Below are 24040 nucleotides of genomic sequence, written 5' to 3' on the forward strand. Positions count from 1 at the left end.
CAAATGATAACACTATGCAGTTGAATTCAGAGTTATTAGCCCCCTGTATAGTGTTTAACAGAAATTCAACACATTTCTAAACATAATAGTTTTAATAACTCATTTCTAATAACTGATGTCTTTTATCTTTGCGATGACACAGTGCATAATATTTGACCAGATATTGTTTAAGATACCAGTGTTCAGCTTAAAGGGACATTTAAAGGCTTAACTAGGTTAATTAGGCAAGTTGGGGTAATTAGGCAAGTCATTACATAACGATAGTTTGTTCTGTAGACAATCAAAACAAAATATTGATTAAGGGGGCTAACAATATTGACCTTAAAATGGGATTAAAAAATTAAAAACTGCTTTTATTCTAACTGAATTAAAACAAATCAGACTTTCTCCAGAAGAAAAAATATTATAGAAAATACTGTGAAAAATCACTTGCTCCATTACATATCACTTGACAAATATTTGAAATAAATAAATATAAAGAATAAATATTTCTTACTAATATTACTTTTATTTTTTGAAATCATTATTATTATTATTATTACTGTTCTGACTTGTCCTGTTATCTTTCCATTATCATTATTACAAGTATTTATACCATTATCATTATTAAGGTTGCAGTTGTTGTAGTTGTAGCGGTAGTAGTTGTAGTAGTAGTAGTAGTAGTAGTAGTTGTAGTTGAAGTAGTAGACAGTGTAATAGTATCGATTGTTATTGAGTAATTGTTACGGAGATTTTTGAAGTAGTAGTTCATGTAAGTAGTAGCAGAAGTAGTAATGGTGTGGTAGTTACAGTAGTAGTAGTAGTCGTTGTTGGTGTAGTAATATCAGTAGTAGATGTTGTTGATGTAGATGTAGTAGAAGTGATTGTAGTAGTAGTAGTAGTGGTAATAGTAGTAGTAGTAGTAGTAGCAGTAGACGTTGTTGTATTAGTTGTAGCAAACGCTATAGTAGTATCAGTAGTGGTAGTCGTTGTAGTAGTATCAGTATTAGTAGACATTGTAGTAGTAGTAGTAGTAGTAGTCGTGGTTGTGGCTGTAGTAGAAGCAGTAGTAGTTGTAATATAAGTAACTTTTTGTAGTAGTAGTTTGTGTAGCACTTGTGATTTATTATTATTGTTGTCAGTTATTACTGTTGTCCTTTCTTTCTTTTTACTCTAATTTTTACTATCATACATTAATAAGCATTGTTGTTATTCCCTACCTCTGACTGGTTTCTTTCTATATGTTTTGTCTATATCTGTGACACTTGCTTCATTTATTGACTGTTATTGTTCCTTATGTATGTACTCTGACCTGTCCACCAAGCTACCTTTACATACATACACACACTCACACACACACACTCACGCACATACCAGTACATGACTATATTGTTGTTGTTTTTGTTTTGTTTTTGTTTCGTTGCTTTGTATTTGTTATTTGTTGACGTTTTCTTGTATTTGTATGATTTTTGCATATTCTAATAAAAAATAAATAAATAAATAAATAAATAAATATTTCACAGGAGGACTTATAATTTTGACTATATATGACGATATATTTAATAATTTAATACTGACCACATGCAATGGACCATTTCATTTTTGACATTTTAAAGTACATTCTCAAATATGTACTCATTAATATAGGATTATTTTTCTCACCTTCTGTAAAACTCATGGCCGAATGTCAATTAACAAAGTAAAAAAGAGAATAAATATTAATGAAATATAAAACACTTTTTTTTTTTAAATCAAGCTTGCATCTTTTTCACCATTTTGCTATTTATGTTTCATCCTGTCTCCAAATTCATTCATTCATTTTCCCTTTTCCAGCTTAGTGTCTTATTTATCAGGAGTCACCACAGTGGAATGAACCGCTAACTATTCCAGCATATGTTTTAAGCAGCGGATGCCCTTTCACCTGCAACCCAGTACTGGGAAACACTCATACACTCATTCACACACTCATACACTGTCTTTGGACTGTGTGGGAAATCGAAGGACCCGGAGGAAACCCACAGAAATGCCAACTGACCCAGTCGGGACTCGAACCAGCAACCTTCTTGCTGTGAGGCGACAGTGCTACCCACTGAGCCATCATGCCATCCAAATTGCTCATTCAAATGTATTTTGCGACACCACGAAATAATATAAAACGACAGACTTTATTTTGTCAATACGATTTATGTTGACATATTGTGCATCCCTAGTTGAACCCGGGTCAGGCGGCTATAATTAACAACCACAACATAACGACTGTCCTTTCTGGCTGTCACATGACCATGCCGCTTTTCCTAAACGGCAGGAATTGCTTGCTGTAATCTGATGAATGGCATCAGTCTGCCACGCGCCAACAGAGCAGCTTTATTTTGAGCATTTTGGCTTCATTCAAACCACTGTACCAAAGCAGCTGTGAACAATACGTTTGGGCACAATGCATGTTTTTCATTGACGAAAACTATGCTGGCTATCTGTAAACAGTGCCGTGCCACTTGTGTGGAGGTAAAACAGGATTAGTTTCATTCACCCTGGCTTCAAAACAGCGGCAAACACAAGTTATGTTGTGGTACAGTAGTATAGGCTGCATCTATATACAGTTGAAGACTGAATGAATTATTAGCACCCCAGTCTATTTTTTCTTTTTATTTCTGTTTAAAGAAAATAAGATTTTTTTCAACACATTTCTGAACATAATAGTTTTAAAATCTCATTTCTAATAACTGATTTATTTTATCTTTGCCATGATGACAGTAAATAATATTTTACTAGATAGTTTTCAAGACACTTCTATACAGTTTATGTGACATTTAAAGGCTTAACTAGGCAGGCTAGGGTAATTAGGCAAGTCACTGTATAACAATGATTTGTTCTGTAGACTATCAGAAAAAAAATATTGCTTAAGGGGGCTAATAATATTGATAAGACTTTCTCCAGAAGAAAAAATATTATCAGACATACTGTGAAAAATTCCTTGATCTGTTATAAATCATTTAGAAAAAGAAAAAATAAATAAATAAATAACTAAATATATAAATAATATAAATAAATAATAATATAAATAATAATAATAATATAAATATTATAAATAATAATAATAATAATAATAATAATAATAATTCACAGGAGGGCAAATCATTTGGCCTTCAACTTTATAAAATAAAACAAAAATCAAGTCATATAGAACATCCTTAAAAGAGATGAGAATAAAATAACAAAAGCACTGTAACAAACGATCATTTAACAAAATAGTTTTGCCTCTTGTTCTAACTACTTATTTAAAATTAGCTAAAATTCTCAAGTTTTTTTGGGACAGCTTAAACAGGTGGTCCACTTGGATATCATATTTTAAACTTTAGTTGATGTTTAATGTAGCTGTGTGAACATAAACAACATCTCTGAATGTAATGTAAACAGAGGTATTGGCTTTTACAGAGTTAGCCTAGCAAAGCCTACAGCAAACGAAGTTTGGAGACTACGAAAAACTACATCTGGGTTATTGAGATCACAAACGCTTCAGGTTGCGCGTATTCAGGTTGCGCGTATTCACGCTGCGCAGCAAAGGGGCGTGGCCAGAGGTGCTGTAATGTTATAGCAGAGAAAGCTAAAATGCTGCTATTTCCACAGAGTTTTTTCTGTTTCTGTATTTCGGGCTTCCAAAGGACACGACACAAAGAGAGAAGTACTTAATTATGTTCTAGACAATTATAAAATATATATAGCTAGCATTTGACAAAGGAGAGCTTCCAGAATCTCTCCCAATTCAGTGCTGGATTTAGCTAAAAACTCCTCAAAGAAGGAGCAGCTCTATCCATAATAGAAGAAGCTTTGGGTTGTGAGTAACAACCTGTAAGTATTTTTATTTGTTAAAATTTATCTATTACAATAGTAACATAATGACTCGGTGGTTAGCACTGTCGCCTCACAGCAAGAAGGTCGCTGGCTCGAGCCCCAGGTGGACCAGTTGGCATTTATGTGTGGAGTTTGCATTTTCTCCCCATGTTGGCGTGGGTTTCCACCGGGTGCTCTGGTTTCCCCCACAGTCCAAAGACATGCGGTACAGGTGAACTGAACAAACTAAATTGGCCCGTAGTATATGTGTGTGAATAAGAGTGTATAAATGTTTTCCAGTACTGGGTTGCAGCTGGAAGGGCATCCGCTGCTGGATAGGTTGGCGGTTCATTCTGCTGTGGCAACCCCTGATGAATAAAGAGACTAAGCTGAAGGAAAATGAATGAATGAATGAATGATCTATTACATGCATAGTTTCTAGCGCAAAGATAAAGGTATGCTGTAGCGAGGATGTAAACAAAGATGTAAACAATGGGAAATGCTGTTTGGCACCACAAAAACCCAGCATTTGTTACAGTGATGGGCAGATTAAAGCCTCATTCATACTACGAGCGACTCGCAGCCGAAAAGCGACAAGTGACGTTCATTTCAACGCATAGACTTCCGGCGACCTTCATCTATGTGAGCGACAGCAACCGTTGGGCGTGTCGAATGACTCTACAAAGTTGAGAATCCTTTATCTTTATGCAAATGAAGAGTGACTTTCTTGGATGACAGCTAATAGGAGCACCAGTAGAGCTCACGTGATCCTCTCTCTGCACGCTCGGAGGTCGGTTGTATTCTTCGTGCTGTAGACCTACACAGAACTGCGTTTGCAGCAGGTCGCCACCCACAGCAACAGGCAGCTACAAAATCTCTGCTAGAGTGAATGAGGCATTAGATTTGAGACATTTGTTGAAAACGTGCAGGTGTTTAGTCTCCTTGATAATTTGACTATCGCTGTAGTGTATTGAGCTGATTTGAATGTCACCAAGGCTACATTATCTAGAACACTGGCAAAGTTGATATTTTGTTGGAATGGCAGAACAAGGACTTTTGAAAGAGCTGAATGCTATAAATGAATCAGTGAGGTTTTTGCATTTGCCATTATTTTCCTGAAAAAGTGTGGAGATTATGAACTTTTTAAGAACAGTGCTATTTTTAATTAACTTTTAAAATCACATTTTAATTTAAACGTTGATGTTTTATTTATTTTTTTATTTATTTTTACCTGTAAGTGTGTTATTGTTCAAACTATTTATTATGTTTAAAGTGGCTGACAATAATAAATATTCATAATAATAAGAATTAATCTGCCACGTTTGTGAACTGTGCAGAGCTGTAGCCGCTTAATTAGGCATACTGTGTATTTCAATACCGGCCATTATGGTGGTACTTGAAGAGACCATTTTTTCTGAGGTGGTATTTTGTGAAAAAAATTTTGAGAATCACTGTTCTAACGCATTTATAGATCATAATTAATCATGTTAACATTTAATAAAACATTATTATAAGTGAAAGATACATCTGTATTACATTATTTAATAAACCTCAGCTAACAAGTTGAAGGGTTTAATATCAACTAAACATAATAATGATAAAAATATTACTAAATGTCGCTTAACAGTTGTAACAAAATGTAATAAATAACATGAACAAAAAGGACTTTATTTTAAATTGTTATTTAAAAGTCTTTCTCCTGTTTTTAGTGTGAAATATGACAGACGCATTACCTTCACTTCCTATCACACTCAATGACAACACTCAAATAAATATGAAAGATAACGTGAGGCTAATAATCAGGGCTGTAATGCTCAATTTTACACTGAATACAGTTGAAGTGAGAATTATTAGCAACCTTTAGATTTTTTTCTTTTTTAAATATTTCCCAAATAATGTTTAACAGAGCAAGGAAAATTTCACAGTATGTCTGATAATATTTTTTATTCTGGAGAATGTCTTATTTGTTTTATTTCGGCTAGAATAAAAGCAGTTTTTAATTTTTTAAACACCATTTTAAGGACAAAATTATTAGCCACTTTGAGATCATTTTTTTTTCGATAGTCTACAGAACAAACCATTGTTATACAATAACTTGCCTAATTACCCTAACCTGCCTAGTTACCCTAATCAACCTAGTTAAGCCTTTAAATGTCACTTTAAGCTGTATTGACCTTATTCTAAAATGAGGAAGTGCGCCTGTTTTCGCGATTGTCTTAGAACTTCCGTTTCAGTCGCCTATGGGAGAAATGACAAGGAATAATAAACGGCAAAAAACGGTCAAACTACTTGCTCTACAAACAAATGTTTGCATGACTATACAGACCAAGTAGAATAATATATCAAGGAAATATCAATTTGCAACGTCAAACTGCGAAACGAGCAGTTTTTAAATGTCTAAAAATGAATGGAAGTGAATGAGACCGGAAGTCTCGTGCCAAAAAGATTCAAATGGCAGCGCCCACTCGTCTGCGAATAAGGTCAATAGAAGTGTCTTGAAAAATATCTAGTCAAATATTATTTACTGTTATAATGAAAAAGATAAAATAAATCAGTTATAAGAGATGAGTTATTAAAACTACTATGTTCAAAAATGTGTTGAAAAAAAAATCTTCTTTCCATTAAACAGAAATTGGGGGCAAAATAAAAAGGGGGGCTAATAATTCTGACTTTGACTGTATGTAACCTATGGGTGTTAACAGTAACTGTGATTCACCAAGACTTAGTACAGCTCACTTCCTTATGATTTAAACAGCTCCATTAAAAAGGCAACAGTAAGGGAGGCTTTCTTTATTACCATTAATACCTGGTATTACATTAAACAAATTATATTTTCCAATGAAAGTCGTGAGACACAGATTATGCAAATGGAATAAGCTCATCACTTCTGAATTGAATGTGCTTTTGGGTCAAGTCTATCAATCTAATAAGATAAACTAGTTTCAAACCAGAGCGCCAGGTGGAAACTGCGATAACCTCTTATTCAAAAGACCTAGGGGATTTTTGTTTTCAATCAGATTTATATTATGTATGTATGGAAATGCAAGACAAATACATTTACATGTTGGCAAAACATCCACCTTGCTAAGCAAACTCATTTCATTGCACTTAAGGATTTATTGAGCTGTCAACATGTGGTTGAACTGGGATATGCAAACAAAACTGTTGACACTTTGATGGACGTACACATGAACAACACACCACTTTTTAAATATATATTATTGGTGAAAATAAGTATCTTTGATATACAATATTTCACTCAAAACCTATTTATGTTTATGGTTAGTGTACGGCTTTAAATCCCTTACTTTTCCAAAGCGCAGTATATCTTGAACACGGTTATCGTCCCATGCCTACCAAACACATGCGCTATAGATTAACTGAATAAACTAAGTTGGCCGTTGTGTATGTGTGTCAATGACTATGTATGGATGTTTCCCAGAACTGAGTTGCAGCTGGAAGGGTGTCCACTGTGTAAACATATCCTTGATAAGTTGGTGGTTCATTCTGCTGTGGCGACCCCGAATTAAGCCGAAGTAAAATAATGAGTGACATGTCAGAATAACTGTCATTTTATTTTTAGATGACTACACCGTTACTCTGAATTACCTTATTTTACACACATTTTGACATTTTTAGTGTCTTATAAGTACTTTGATTTTTAAAGTAGCAGCACACATACTTTTTCATGATGAAGATGACTTTAACACACGATCATTACCTATACTTTTACATTTTATACTTAATCACTGAATGTATACAAAAGTATTAGTATCAACTAAATGGCTCAGTTGAAGGTTGTTAAATAAGTGTAATTACACTGCTAACAGCTTCTAATAGTCTGATGAATCATAACATACTAGATTAAACTGATTTTAAAACACAGCAGTGTGATTTAGTTATATTGCAGTGAAGTCACAGCCAGCTGGTTAGTGAAAAAGTCACGTCTAACATTTAAAAAAAATCTATATTACGACAAATTTTAAACCTCGTTTCCTTGTGCATAAAACAGACTGTTTGATTAAATGGCTAACATTATGAAAGTATAACACTAATATTATGACATTATAAATTATAACACAATTTTTAAAGATAACAGGGCAGATCCAAAATACTAATTAAAGACATTTTAAATCTTTATATTTTCTTTAATCAGTTCTTCAAACCAGCAGGTTTGACCTATTTCTCAGCAAAATAATATTGATTTTAAGTTAAACCTTTTATTATGTTTTACATAAGTACAGCTCAGAATAAATGTGTTGTTTTATTTCTGGATAACTACACCCGTTACTCTGAATTACCTTATTTTACACATATATTTTGTCATTTTTATTGTCTCAGAAGTATTTTTAATATTTTAAAGTAAATACATATAGCTGCACACATACTTTTTCATGAGGAAGATGACCTTAAAACATAATTATGACCTACACCTTTACATTATTCAGTTAATTACTAAATGTAATCAGTTTACTGAATATAAATGTATTATTGTTTACTACATGGCTCAGTTGAAGGTCGTTAAATAAGTGTATTTACACTGCAAACATACTATTAGCTTCTAATAATCTGATGAATCATAACATACTAGATTAAACTGATTTTAAAACACTGCAGTGTGATTTATTTTAGTTATATTGCAGTGAAGTCACAGCCAGCTGGTTAGTGGTGTGTACAAGAGACGAGCCTCATGTCAAAGATTTAAAACGTCTATATTACTGCTAATTTCAACACCATTTCGTTGTGCATTAAACAGACTGTTTGATTAAATGGCTAATATTATGACAGTATAACACTAATATAATGACATTATAAATTATAACACAATTTTTAAAGATAACAGGGCAGATCTAAAATACTAAGTCCTTTTAAATCTTTATACTTTTTTTTAATCAATTTCTCAAATCACCAGGTTTAAACTATTTCTCAGCAAAAAGTTAATGATTTTAGGTTAAACCTATTATTATATTTTACATAAGTACAAGTCAGAATAAGTGTTTTTTTATTTCTGAATAACTATACCCACTACTCTGAATGACCTTATTTTACATAAATTCTGTCATTTTTATTGTCTTAGAAGTACTTTGATATTTTAAAGTAAATACATATAGCTGCACACATACTTTTTTATGATGAAGATGACCTTAACCTTTACATTTTTCAATTAATTACTGAATGTAGCCTATACACATGTATTAATATTAACTAAGTTACATGGCTCAGTTGAAGGTCGTTAAATAAGTGTAATTACACTGCTAACAGCTTCTAATATTCTGATGAATCATAACATACTAGATTAAACTGATTTTAAAACACTGCAGTGTGATTTATTTTAGTTGTATTGCAGTGAAGTCACAGCCAGCTGGTTAGTGACGTGTACAAGAGACGCGCCTCTTGTCAAAAATTTAAAACGTCTTTATTACAGCTAATTTCAACACCGTTTGCTTGTGCCTAAGACAGACTGTTTTATTATTCCTTTATACTCGTTTTAATATAGATTATATATGACAACGTCTTTAAACTGAGTGCAATTACCAGCTGCGGGCTAAGTTAGCCAGGCTAGTTAGTTGCCAACGTCACTCATGTGGTCATTCTAGAAATATGACGTGATACCGAGCAAAACCTTCCACATAATTTACGCTGTTTTTAGAGATACAATGCTTTATGAGAATCAAAAACGCAGAAATTAGACATTTAAAGGCCCTAAACACGTCGGGATTGGATTAGCTGAAGCTACAGACCGTCACACCTACCTTAGTGCGGATCAGGTTCGGGTCCCAGCCGGGTCTGAGCTCTTTAATCAGCTTCATCGCCCCTTCCGTCACATTGTGCTCGTCAACGAATATCTGAAATTTTCTTATCGTCGGTGAGCCTACAGGCACGTGGATCTCCGTCTCCATCATATGATTTATCTGCCTATTAATGCCCGACATTAAACTTTCTGAATCTTCAAGTATTGGATGTGTATATTAAGCGTTCTGTGTTCTGGAGGTTTTGTTTTGAACATGCACTGGACGTCCAGCCTGGTTTAGTATGTGCAGAAAAAAAGAGGAGCGGCTCATATGCCGGTACCGTTGGTTTCTGTCATCAGAGCTGGAAAAAAACGGCGCTTCTTCCTTCTTCAGGCTCCGCCCACGAGAAATCATCCGATGACTGAGGCCTAACTCATGAATATTAATGAGGTCAGTCTTACTAGTCGGCTTAACCTTTACATTGGCTTATTAATATTAATTAGGTCAAGTGACGTAGCTTCATGAATATTACCAAACAAGCCATCGACTTACAAAGGTAAGTTAATAGTAAATAAATAGGCTGACATTCCATGTCTCCATGTAAACATATGAACATTATTTAGTATTTTATTTAGAACGCGTTGAACCTGTGGTAATGTAAACAAACTATGTTTATATAACATGTATTTTATTATACGATAACAATGACATGCAAAAAACTTTTGGAGTTTGTCTAAACTACAATAATGTTTACTGTAATCATGCCATTAATGAAGATCGCAGTTTGCATGTAATTATATTTTAGAATCGGGCCACTAGGAGTCACTAGATGTTTCTTTACAATAACCTGATTCATTCATTTTCATTATAAGAGCTAAAGCGCCCTCTGATGGCTAACACTCAAATACAAACCAGAGACAACAGATACAACATGACTTATTATAATATCAATGTTAAAAAAACAAACAACAAAAATACTCTCTCTCTCTCTCTCTCTCTCTCTCTCTCTCTCTCTCTCTCTCTCTMTATATATATATATATATATATATATATATATATATATATATATATATATATATATATATATATATATTTATTTTTTTTTTTTATTTTTTTTTTTTAGTACAGACCAAAAGTTTGGACACACCCTCTCATTCAAAGAGTCTTTTTTTTATTTTCATGACTATGAAAATTGTAGATTCACACTGAAGACATCAAAACTATGAATTCACAAATGTGGAATTATATACATACAAAAAAGTGTGAAACTACTGAAAGTATGTCATATTCTATGTTCCTCAAAGTAGCCACTGTTTGTTAGATTACACCCGAACCCCCCTGGCTACAGGCCTGAAAGGTTAGAACATGTTTTATGCTGATAGTAAACATGTTTTGATAGAATTTTGGCTGTAAAAGTGCACCTACAGGTGTTTCAGGCGCAGGTCCAATTTTCTCCAGGTCATAATTTATTTTGTTTATATTAATTTTGTCAAAAAAAAAAAGATCATACCTGTCCAGTTTCATCTGAAATGCATCCCAGATCACCTTCTGGAGTGGTTTAAGGCGATCGGATATCTGATCAGAATAAAACAAATGAAGTGAGCAAACAGCCTCATAAACACAGATGTGACGGGAACATATATTGAATATAAATATAGAATATTATTTATATAATAAATATATTACATAATATTAAACTTCATAAAATAATTAAAAGGACAATGCAGGACCTTTTGGCCGTAGGGGTGGTCAGTAGCAAGTAACATGCTATTAGGTTATGTGACCGCTAGATGGCGATTTTGGATAATAAGAAGCTTACCACCACTAGAAGTTAGTCTAGCCAGGTGGGTTCACTTTCTGTTCTAATGTCCCGCATCTGTCTTTAATTATATTTACCTGTCTCCATATTCTACTGCATCCCAGAATATTACACGGCAACAAAAATTTAGAAATATAGATTCAATATATTTAATGTGTTTTTGCTCACGGCCGACCGCAACTCGCCGTGACGAAAATTCCCGTGCTCCAATGAGGTGAGCTCTCTTTAGCGCTCACCATGACAACAAGACTCACAGCAGTGACGTCGCATAGTAAACATTTGCATCTGCATTCCTATAAAGCTCGTCGGTTCTCTCTCAGTGTTGTCAGTTCGCTCGGGGTCCGTGTACATTTTGTTCATTTGTTTTCCATTTTCAAACGGAATAAAGGAAATGGAGAAAACGGCCGTTTTTCCGTTTTTCTTTTGCTCACGAGAAAACGAAAAAACGAGATTTTGGCTGGATTTTCGTTTTTTGGTTTAGGGTAGGAAAACGGATAAACGACTTTAAAATTCATTTTACACATGTAGGCGGTACTGAAACGCCCACTTTCCTCTAATTGGTCAACCAAATCTGCGCTCGTGACGTCACCCTCAAAATAAAAGCCTTACACGCAGGCTTTTAATTATTATTATTTAATTATATATATAAACAAAGTTTACATATTCTATCATTTGAACCACACACAGTTAGCAGGCTTACATTCATTGCGTATGTATAAATTAAATAAAAACGTAAAGCAGTATTCTTAGACATTTGTCATTAAAATAAGGTCATAGTTCACTGCCAAGCTTCTTGCTGCTGTGCACCTGATGCAGAGCAAAGATAGCCATTTCCGAGGAGCACCTGGTTTACATGATTGTTTCAGAGCTATTGTAGGCCTAAATAATAGCCTACTCTGTATAAAATAATAATTTATTATTATTATTATTATTATTATTATTATTATTATTATTAGGCCTATTATTATTAGTATTGTTATTATTATTTACTTAGTTATTCAATGGTTGTAAGAACACATTGGACCCTGCATGGGGCTATAATAAATGGTACCATTTGTTTCTATTGGATTTTCTCCTATTTTAATTTAATATATGCCTTTTGCCTATTGTAAATATTTATTTGATAATTAATACTTTTTTATTGCAACGTCAAAGTAGGCCTGTCTTATTATTATTATTTTTTGTTAATATTTTGTCGTTGTTGTTGTTATTATTATTGTAGCAGGGACATAGCCACAGGTGTGGCAGAGTGTGCTGGTGCCACCCAAAGTGGCATCTTGCACCTGAAAATAGATGCCTTCGCGCTCAAGCGCGCGCAAGAAACTTGCACAGGCAAAAGTAATGATGAATGTGTTGAAGGAAAAAAAAACATTCTAATTATTTGTTAATAAAATAGTGCAACATTATTCTCAGTCAGTGTAAGCTGAAAAAATTAAGATCGCCAGCATTTCAAGGGTGGTTTTATTTTTAGTTCATTGCTGTCACGCGCTATATTTCACTAAGGCTGCATGAGACTGCGCATCTTGCTTATTTTCTCTATTTTACATAAATAACATATCATACAGTCCAGGTTCTACCGTTCTAGTGAGTGTGGGGCATTGCTTTACAGTGGTAAAGTGGATTATTTCTTGGCAAATTCATAATGATTCACTTTGTTTAGTAATAAATTTCATAGTTATAAAATAACTACATTTCAAGAATATGTTAACACTTTCAACTATTTAGGATTATTTATTGCATCAAAAGTAATTTCAAAGTAACATTAAATGTACGTATAACTGCTTAATTTGTGTGTGTAAACACCTAAGATGCAAAAAGCTTATTTAGACCAGAATAGGCCTACTAAATGCAACGGTCAATGTATGTAAACTTATGACCTAAAATGTCTTAAATGACTAAATTTAAGTCTTTTTAAGTTTTTAAATAATTTAAGTTTAACATAAATGATTTAAACTTTAAACTTCAAATTAACAGAGTATGGCAAATAAATTGTTTATTAAATGGAGGTCAGGTGTCTATCTTATTTATAATTATTAAATATTATGACACTATAATTCAGTGGTGTATTGGAGAGTACGCACCTTTTAATTAATTAATTTTAAATAAGTGGTTTATCCTAAATAAAATGCAATGGGATCGGTGTGCAATGAATAGTTTGAAAACCCCTGGTTCAGACTAGACGAGCTAGCTGTCTGTGCGCTGCGCTAATAACTTGGCATTTGCTCTTTTCGGTGCTGCCAGATGCATTTATAGTGCATAAAAAATAAAAAGATAATTCGGTAAAGCGCGCGATGCGCGCAGAATTAAGCGCACTATACGCATATGTCGAATTAAGTTATCTTTTTCTTTAATCAAGACTTTTCCATTCGAGGAATTACAGTTATTAATAGCTTAGTCCTTACAAACGATCAGTTTATAAAATACACAATTTACGGATCAAGCCATAATGAAGAATAAGAAGAATATGCAACGCATAATCCTTGAATGATCAGAGCGCATTTATATAAACTAGCTATTTTATATAATCCATAAATATTAAAAAACATTATACATTTAAAGTAATGGAACATTATATGTTATAAAATCTAAACTATTATTTAGGCTACAGGCTAAATAAAGGCGCCTTTTCGGGGCTGTTCAGCGCGTGCGTTAAAGAAAAGACATGACACAATCTCTATAAAAACTTGTTGTTTATTTACAATATCTAAAGGGATATAAAACATCTAACATGCATCTCCATTCTCAACGAGTTTCTGTGTTCTGCATCCTTCACAGACCGAGGTCTCATTCCGAGGTAATCTGTAAATATTCTCATTTGGTTCTGGCACATTCTTGATTAAAGGTGAAACTGACCGGCGCAACGGATGATTTGTCATCTAGAGTGACTACAGTTATAATACAGGTTATGGAACTATTTCACTTTAATTTCATATTATTATTTTATTAAACAAACAAAGCAGTTTTTGTTTTGGCTCTGCATGCAGCGTATTGGATCTTTGAAGCATTGCACTTCAAATGTTATTCCTTTTTTTTTTTTTTTGTATTTTTAATATTTTTAATTATACAACACAAAATTGGTTCTAAACAGATACATTTTCCTATAGGCTATGATGAAGTGTATATTTTTGTTCACACAGGTCCTATACAAAACTGTGTGGATGGATGATTTGTTTCTCCGTGAAAATCACTCATTTAATAAGCAAAACAGGCCAAAATGTTGTTTAGCTTGCATCAAACTGGATGGACAATTTACAAACATATTGAATACAAAGGCTGGTTATTTTATGCAATGAGGGACAATAGGCCTATTACAAATTAACGAAAATTATTTGCATATTAAAACGAAAATATATAATACAACAACAGATCCTACCTCGTAAGAAATGACTTTAGATAATGTAAATAAGCATCAAGTTTTTTTTTTTGAGATTGTGTGTCTAATTCAGTAGTGTAGTGCGTTCGCGTGGGTTTCCTCCGGGTGCTCCGGTTTTCCCCACAGTCCAAAGACATGCGGTACAGGTGAATTGGGTAGGCTAAATTGTCCATACTGTATAAGTGTGTGTGTATGTGTGGATGTTTCCCAGAGATGGGTTGTGGCTGGAAGGGCATCCGCTGCGTAAAAACTTGCTAAATAAGTTGGCGGTTCATTCCGCTGTGGCGACCCCAGATTAATAAAGGGACTAAGCCGACAAGAAAATGAATGAATAATGTGCAATACTAATTTAAAATACTTATCACTAACCTTATATGTGAAATAGCAGGGCCCTCTGTAGCACTTTCTCAAGAAGAGCAAATGTCAAATTATTAGCGCAACGCACATGTAGCGAGCTCATCTGTTTGTCGGAACTACTAGACACAATTTTTTTTTATCAACTATAATGTGTTTAATTAGTTAATTTGAAATTTATTTCATTATTCCAGCAATAATTGTTGAGTGAAAGAATGCGCTAGAAATATGCATTGCGGCTCCCTTTATTGTAAAGGCTTATTGCACTTAAACTTTTTTAGGTTCGGCTCTCGAATTAGTAAGGTTATGAGTAAATGTTATTTAAAATATTTAAAGCCTGCCATCTAGCCTACAATAACAGCAAATTTAATAATAAAAAAAATAATAAGACAGGCCTACTTTGGCGTTGCAATAAAATAGTATTAATTATCAAATAAATAATTACAATATATAATTAAAATAGGAAGAAATAAATGAAAACAAATGGTACCCTTTGTTTTTATGGCAGGGCCCAAAGTGTTCTTATTCTGGTTCTGCTAACAACTATTAAAAAGAAAGAAAAAAAACACACCAAACAATAAAAACACTAGTAACTGATAATAATAATGATAATAATAATAATAAGTATTATTATTATTATTATTATTATTATTATTATTATTATTATTATTATTATTATTATAAAGCCCTTGTTCTGAAACAATCATGTAAACCAGGTGCTCCTCGGAAATGGCTATCTTTGCTCTGCATCAGGTGCACAGCAGCAAGAAGCTTGGCAGTGAACTATGACCTTATTTTAATGACAAATGTCTAAGAATACTGCTTTACGTTTTTATTTAATTTATACATACGCAATGAATGTAAGCCTGCTAACTGTGTGTGGTTCAAATGATAGAATATGTAAACTTTGTTTATATATATAATTAAATAATAATAATTAAAAGCCTGCGTGTAAGGCTTTTATTTTGAGGGTGACGTCACGAGCGCAGATTTGGTTGACCAATTAGAGGAAAGTGGGCGTTTCAGTACCGCCTACATGTGTAAAATGAATTTTAAAGTCGTTTATCCGTTTTCCTACCCTAAACCAAAAAACGAAAATCCAGCCAAAATCTCGTTTTTTCGTTTTCTCGTGAGCAAAAGAAAAACGGAAAAACGGCCGTTTTCTCCATTTCCTTTATTCCGTTTGAAAATGGAAAACAAATGAACAAAATGTACACGGACCGCTCGGTGTTGCTGTTGGTACTTGACCAAGGTGAGTTCAATACCTGACGGTACGAGTGGAGCCACGCCAATCTAGCTTCACTCGGGAATGTCTGTGCTGTAGTTCCTTGCGGTTTGCGTACATAAACGCAATATCGCGAAGAATATTACAGCGAGGCCCACTCGTCGTATATTTTAAACTAACGTTATAGTGTAAACTTTAGTTTACTATAGCTTAAAATAGAAACCATGGTAACTATAATGATGATTTAACTGTATGTCTGGCTGTTGTAATGTTTTGCTTTGTTTTTCAGCTGAGTTGTTGAGCAAAGGACTATTGAAGACAACCGCGGGTTATATTCACGAGCGTTCGCATTATAATGTTTCCGGGCTGTTTTCTGAAAGTTTCTCTTGTTTAGATAAGTTTGCAGGTCAAACAAAATAAACTACATTCTTTCTAAACACCTGTCTCGTGTTTTATTTGTCCTCTACTGCTATACACTGTCATATAAGTCTGATGAATGCACTTGTATGCAACATGGTTTGACAATAAAGTAGTCTAACAAATAAATAGTTGTTATAAATGTACCTTCATTAGTCAACATTTGGTGTAGGTTATAAAAAGTTAATCAAAGATGTCCTATAACAATGGTAATGTTATGGTTGCTACATAACTGTATTTATTATTTTTCTGTATGTTTAAAACCAGCAGACTATACTATATTTAACATGTCATGAACTAACTGTTATTCAACAATCTGCCTAATAAAAACGTCCTAAGACAGGAATGGGTATAAAAATAAAGTATCAAAAGAAAATAAATATAGAAAAATAACACACACTTCATTCTTTAGCTGTCCATGTGTGTGTGTGTATAGCTTTTATAATATTTAGTACATGTATATAGCTACAATTATACAGTGTCATCCACAAATATTAACTAATTTAATCATTTAAAATGTGCATTTATGCACATGAATCTATTTTATTAATACCTGCATATTATTATAGCTCTGCTTATTTCTTTGTAAATTCATCTGCACATATACCAACATTGCCAAATTATATTATGTTTAATACATGTAATGTAGTTATTTGTAGGTATAAAATGTTAAATTATGATATAAATTGAGATGATGTTGTTGATTTTTATTAATGTAATTTATTTTAGGTGAAGTTTTTGTAATTTTGTTATGTTGTTTTGTCATTTATTATTATTTTTGTATAGTGTTTATTAATTATTTCAATAGTATCTGGATGCAGCCTTTATGATGCAAGCTGAGACTGCATCACTCATCGATGCAATGTCAGACACAACATTTAGTCAATTAATAAAAACACTTAAGTTAATATTGCTCTAATCATTATTAGCCTTATGTATCTGCCGGTTGACGGCAGCATTTAGCCACTAGTTGTCCTCCAGCAGCAAGCTGTTTTAAAAAGTCTGTATACACTGCACATTATAGGCACACTTAAAATGGAGAGTTTGCTCAGAAATAAAATACTTATATTAAGTCTTACAAACCTGTTGGAGTCTCTTCATTCTGTTGATCACAAAAGAAGACATTTTAAATAAAGCTGAAAACCTGTAACCACTGACATCAATAGTAGAAAAACAAATACAATGGAAGTAAATGGTTACAGGTTTTCAGCGTTCTTCAAAATAGCTTTATTTGTGTTCAACAGAAGAAAGCCAAACAGGTTTAGAACAAGTAAATAGTGATTAGCCTAAATGATGACACTTTTTAGTTTGGGCTTTAAGTAGCATGCAAAATAACATTAATATTAAATACTACTACCACATCTGCAACAGGTATTACTAAATATTATTAATAATTGTAATATATATAAAAAACAGATGGATTTTTCCATTTTCAATACTTGCAGAAGAAAAGTTTACACAAACACACACAGATAAATTTCCGTTCTTTAAAATAATGGACAGAAGACATAATGTGTTCTTACTTTATTCATTTATTTTCCTTCGGCTTAAGCCTGTTTTATACTTCTGCGTCAAGTGACCGGCGTGACCCACGGCGCATGCAACGTGCGTAGCTGTGCATGTATACTTCTGCGTGCTGTCTCTGTCGGTCTGCATTAACACTTCCGAAACACTAGTTGGCAGTGAGGTGTAAATGTTCCTCTGTGTCGAGTTTCTTTGCTGGTGTTTTGTTTTTTCTGAACACTTCCTGAATGTATGTACAAGTGGCTCAAACTCGCTCATTTTGAGGCAGGAACTGGCGGACGTGCAACAACTTTAACTATGAGGTAAACACAAAACAAAACTTTCCATCCGGATCTCCTTCACAGCACTCCACACTTGTAAACAATCACTCCATTGGGCTCGCGCCATTCGCTACCAAGCCGACCAATCACAGAGCTTGCGCTACGTGTCGTTGCGACATGTAGTTACATTTTTGAGAGGTGCACATCATCGATAGCATGCGCCGTAGCATACGGGTGCGCTTGACGCAGAAGTATAAATCAGTCTTTAGTCTCTTTATTCATCAGGGGTCGCCACAGCGGAATGAACCACCAACTTATCCAGCATATGTTTTAAGCCTGGTTTATACTTCTGCGTCAAGTGACCGGCGTAACCCACGGCGCATGCAACGTGCGTAGCTGTGCATTTATACTTCTGCGTGCTGTCTCTGTCGGTCTGCATTAACACTTCCAAAATGCTAGTTGGCAGTGAGGTGTAAATGTTCCTCTGTGTAGAGTTTCTTCGCTGGTGTTTTGCTTTTCCTGAACCCTTCCAGAATGTACAAGTGGCTCAAACTCGCTCATTTTGAGGCAGGAACCGGCGGACGTGCAACAACTTTAACTATGAGGTAAACACAAAACAAAACTTTCTATCCGGAGCTCCTTCACGGGACTCCACACTTGTAAACAATCGCTCCATCAGGCTCGTACCATTCGCGCGGCTCTCGGTCCCGCCCAGACTCGTCAGCGCTACCAAGCCGACCAATCACAGAGCTTGCGCTACGCGTCGTTGCGACGTGTAGTTACATTTTTTGAGAGGTGCACGTCAGCGACGCCGACGGCCACGGCGAAGGGCTATGCGTCAGCGCCGTAGCATACGCCGGTGTTTGACGCAAAAGTGTAAATCAGCCTTTACACAGTGGATGTCCTTCCAGCTGTAACCCAGTACTGGGAAACACCCTAACACATTAATTCACACTTAAATACACTACGGTCAATAGTTTATTTTTCAACGCATGTCTATGGACTGTGAAGCCTGGTTTATACTTCTGCGTCAAGTGACCGGCGTAACCCACGGCGCATGCAACGCGCGTAGCTGTGCATGTATACTTCTGTGCGCTGTCTCTGTTGGTCTGCATTAACACTTCCGAAACACTAGTTGGCAGTGAGGTGTAAATGTTCCTCTGTGTTGAGTTTCTTTGCTGGTGTTTTGTTTTTTCTGAACGCTTCCTGAATGGATGTACAAGTGGCTCAAACTCGCTCATTTTGAGGCAGGAACCGGCGGACGTGCAACAACTTTAACTATGAGGTAAACACAAAACAAAACTTTCTATACAGAGCTTCTTCACGGGACTCCACACTTGTAAACAATCGCTCCATTGGGCTCGCGCCATTTGCTACCAAGCCGACCAATCACAGAGCTTGCGCTACGTGTCGTTGCGACGTGTAGTTACATTTTTGAGAGGTGCACGTCATCGATAGCATGGGCCGTAGCATACGCGTGCGCTTGACGCAGAAGTATAAATCAGCCTTTAGTCCCTTTATTCATCAGAGGTCGCCACAGCGGAATGAACCACCAACTTATCCAGCATATGTTTTACACAGTGGATGTCCTTCCAGCTGTAACCCAGTACTGGGAAACACCCAAACACACTCATTCACACTTATATACACTACGGTCAATAGTTTATTCAGTTCACCGCATGTCTTTGGACTGTGAGGGAGAACATGCAAACTCCACTTAGAAATGCCAACTTATCCCGCCAGAACTCAAAGACCATCTTGCCGTGAGGCACATGTGCTAATCACTTAGCCACCATGTTCTTACTTGTCACCAATTATTAGACCTGAACAATGTTCCATGTATTAATTTGACATGTCTAACACAGGAAACAGTCGCTCTCCTGCACAGGTTTTCTGTTTGACGGAGCGTAAACTGCACACACTGACGTCATGCTTTCACACTTGCAGATACACGTCTCTCTCTCTCTCTCTCTCTCTGTCCACCGTTTCCTTTTCAGCCCAGGATTCTCAATTGTCCTGGAGCACAGGAATGTTCTGTGCTTGTCTGAAGGGGCAGAAGCTCATTTTTCAACGTCTCCTGGAAACTTTGCACTGATAGAGCGGCTCATGCAATACCCAGCAGTTGAGGAAATGTTTGCCCTCACAATGAATTACCTGTTGGCTTTAGAATAAACTTGGTTTATTCTTTCAGTGTGACCCAAAGGTCTCCACACCCAACACTCTCAAAGTTCATGTTGACACTTCATGTGCAGTAAAGATCCCTGATTCGTTTTTTTCATGCACACATATGCACTATACATTTACATGTCAACAAACACAAGCATGTACTTGGTGAATAATTACCCACACATGCACAATAAACAAATATAGTCTGCTGGGTAAGTGAACAAAGAAAGCGGACAGATGGGGTTTCAAACACATTTATGAACGGCTCTTTCTCCCCACAAGACAGCCGTAAATTAACTTTAAAAGTCACTTTCTTTAAAAATACACCTTTTTTGTCTTGTTAAATATCAATATGCAAACAATGATTTACTAATGAAGAATTTGCACAATAGCGTGCACGTATGTTTGCTTTGAATGAAATATATTTAATGAAATATTAGATTAATTAAAATATCTTAAACTTAAGCTTAAAAAAACTTTTAAATTAAACCTTTACTAAAAAATTGTTTCAATGAGGTTAAGCTTGTAACCGACATTAACAACAATATGGTAACTATCCAGCATGGTTATTGTTAACTAATGCTATTAATAAGGTATTTGTTGTTAATAAAAGTGGAAAACATGACAAAAAATGAAAATGTTAAAAGAAAATGACAGGCCACTTTATTAGGTACACCTGTCCAACTGCTCGTTAACACACACTTCTAATCAGCCAATCACATGGTAGCAACTCAATGCATTTAGGCATGAAGACATGGTCAAGACAATCTGCTGCAGTTCAAACCAAGCATCAAAATGGGGAAGAAAGGTGATTTAAGTGACTTTGAATGTGGCATGGTTGTTGGTGTCAGACGGGCTGGTCTGAGTATTTCAGAAACGGCTGATCTTCTGTGATTTTCACACACAACCATCTCTAGGGTTTACAGAGAATTGTCAGAAAAAGAGAAAACATCCAGTGAGCAGCAGTGGGCGCAAATGCCTTGTTGATGCCAGAGGTCAGAGGAGAATGGTCAGACTGGTTCCAGCTGATAGAAAGGCAACAAAAGCTCAAAAAATTACTCCAGCACTACAGCAGCAGAAGACCACACCGGGTGACACTCCTGTCAGCTAAGAACAAGAAACTGAGGCTACAATCTGCAGAGGCTCACCAAAACTGGACAATTAAGACAGGAAAAAATTGCCTGGTCTGATGAGTCTCGATTTCTGCTGCGACATTTGGATGGTCGGGTCAGAATTTGGCATTAACAACATGAAAGCATGAATTTATCCTGCCTTGTATCAACGGTTCAGGCTGGTGGTGGTGGTGTAATGGTGTGAGGGATATTGTCTTGGCACACTTTGGGCCCATTAGTACCAACTGAGCATCTCGTCAATGCCTCAGCCTTCCTGAGTATTGTTGCTGACCACGTCCATCCTTTTATGAACCACAGTGTACTTATTTTTTGATGGCTACTTCCAGCAGGATAACACATCATGTCATAAAGCACAAATCATCTCAGACTGGTTTCTTGAACATGACAATGAGTTCACTGTACTGAAATGGCCTCCACAGTCAGTGGAACTCAATCTAATAGAGCACTTTTGGGATGTGGTGGAATGGGAGATTCGCATCATGGATGTGCAGCCGACTAATCTGCAGCAACTGCGCGTTGCTATCATGTCAATATGGAGCAAAATCTCTGAGGAATATCTCCAGTACCTTCTTGAATCTATGCCATGGAGGATTAAGGCAGTTCTAAAGGCAAAAGTGGGTCCAACCCGGTAGTAAGATGTACCTAACAAAGTGGCTGGTGAGTGTACCTGCATAATGTGAATTAGAGTTTGTATGTTATTAAGCATTTATTTCTTTTATATTTTCCTTTTACCACACATACTGTACATGGTTACATCTTAAAATAACTTTTGTAATGTCTGCACAAAAAAAAAACAACAACAACAAAAGCACATAAAATGAACACAATTTCAAAATGAATACAATGTAAACTAATGAAGTATTTTCAGTAATGCAACATTTAAAAACATTGTTATAATCATGCAGCCGTGCATTTCTTCTGCATTCTGTAATTGCACTAAAGATGTAGCAACAGCAAGGTCATGGGTAGGCCCACACAGAATTTTTAGCCCATCATTAATTCTGTTTATTTACTTGAGTAAAGGTGTAAATCTGAATTTATTCAGTTTTTATTCAGTAATGAATTACTTTTTATTTCGTATATTAGGGTTTTAGTTAGGATACTCCCCTGGATACCCCCAAAATAATTCCCCAGAAATCCGCAAATTTTTACCAAAATTCTCAGCAGAAATAGCAAAAAACATCTGCAGATTCCGTCTGGCCCTGGTCATGGGTTGTTGCAATGTGGTTAAGCTTGTTACCCATCAGCATGGCAGCCATCCACAATTGTTGGTAACTGATATTATTAAAAGTCATTTACTGAACTCATTTCAGTGGGTAGGGTGGTGGTGGGGGGGATAACACAAAAAATGATTGACTTTTACATTTACATTTACATTTAGTCGTTTAGCAGACGCTTTTATCCAAAGCGACTTACAAATGAGGACAAGGAAGCAATTTACACAACTAAGAGCAACAATGAATAAGTGCTATAGGCAAGTTTCAGATCTGTAAAGTCTAAGAAGGGAAGTATTAGTATTTTTTATTTATTTTTTTTTTTTGGGTACAGTTAGTGTGATATTCAGAGAGGCAATTGCAGATTAGGAAGTAAGGTGGAGACTAAATAGTTGAGTTTTTAGTCGTTTCTTGAAAATAGCGAGTGACTCTGCTGTTCTGATGCAGTTAGGGAGTTCATTCCACCAACTGGGCAGATTGAGCACGAGTGTGAGCGAAAGTGATTTCTTCCCTCTTTGGGATGGAACCATGAGGCGACGTTCATTCACCAAACGCAAGTTTCTGGAGGGCACATAGATCTGCAGAAGTGAGAGCAGATAAGGAGCAAGGCCAGAAGTCGCTTTGTAGGCAAACATCAGAGCTTTGAATTTGATGCGAGCAGCAACTGGCAGCCAGTGCAAACGGACTAGCAGCGGAGTGACATGTGCTCGTTTAGGTTTATTGAAGACCACTCGTGCTGCTGCGTTCTGGAGCAGTTGAAGAGGCTTGACAGAGTTAGCTGGAAGCCCCGCTAGTAGAGAGTTGCAGTAATCCAGTTTGGAGAGAACAAGAGCTTGAACAAGGAGTTGAGCTGCATGTTCAGATAAGAAGGGTCGGATCTTTCTGATGTTATAGAGATGTGGTCAGAGAAGTTTAGTTGGTCATCAATCGTTACTCCAAGGCTTTTCACCATTTTGGATGCAGTAATGGTTGCCCCATCCATCTGGATTGAAAAGTTATGGTGTAGAGTCGGGTTG

General features: G+C 35.5%; 2 protein-coding genes across 4 annotated transcripts in view; one reads left to right on the forward strand and one right to left on the reverse strand.

Annotated features, from left to right (window-relative positions):
• The window catches only part of etnk2 (ethanolamine kinase 2), a 38762-nt gene extending 28869 nt beyond the window's left edge, over window positions 1–9893 (reverse strand). For 2 of the 3 annotated variants that reach the window (XR_012386790.1, XR_012386789.1), the window contains exon 1: window positions 9561–9893. Coding sequence is in view for 1 of the 3 variants with exons in the window: in NM_001034175.2 (NP_001029347.1) it covers window positions 9561–9707 (147 nt within the window). In the remaining 2 variants the exon portion in view is untranslated. The remainder of the gene's footprint in view (window positions 1–9560) is intronic. The other variant, NM_001034175.2, reaches the window with a different exon arrangement.
• sox13 (SRY-box transcription factor 13) overlaps window positions 1–24040 on the forward strand; it is a 675553-nt gene that overhangs the window by 101857 nt on the left and 549656 nt on the right. The gene's annotated exons all lie outside the window — the stretch shown is intronic.

This window comes from Danio rerio, chromosome 11 (genome assembly GCF_049306965.1).
Source record: "Danio rerio strain Tuebingen ecotype United States chromosome 11, GRCz12tu, whole genome shotgun sequence".
Lineage (NCBI taxonomy): Eukaryota > Metazoa > Chordata > Actinopteri > Cypriniformes > Danionidae > Danio > Danio rerio.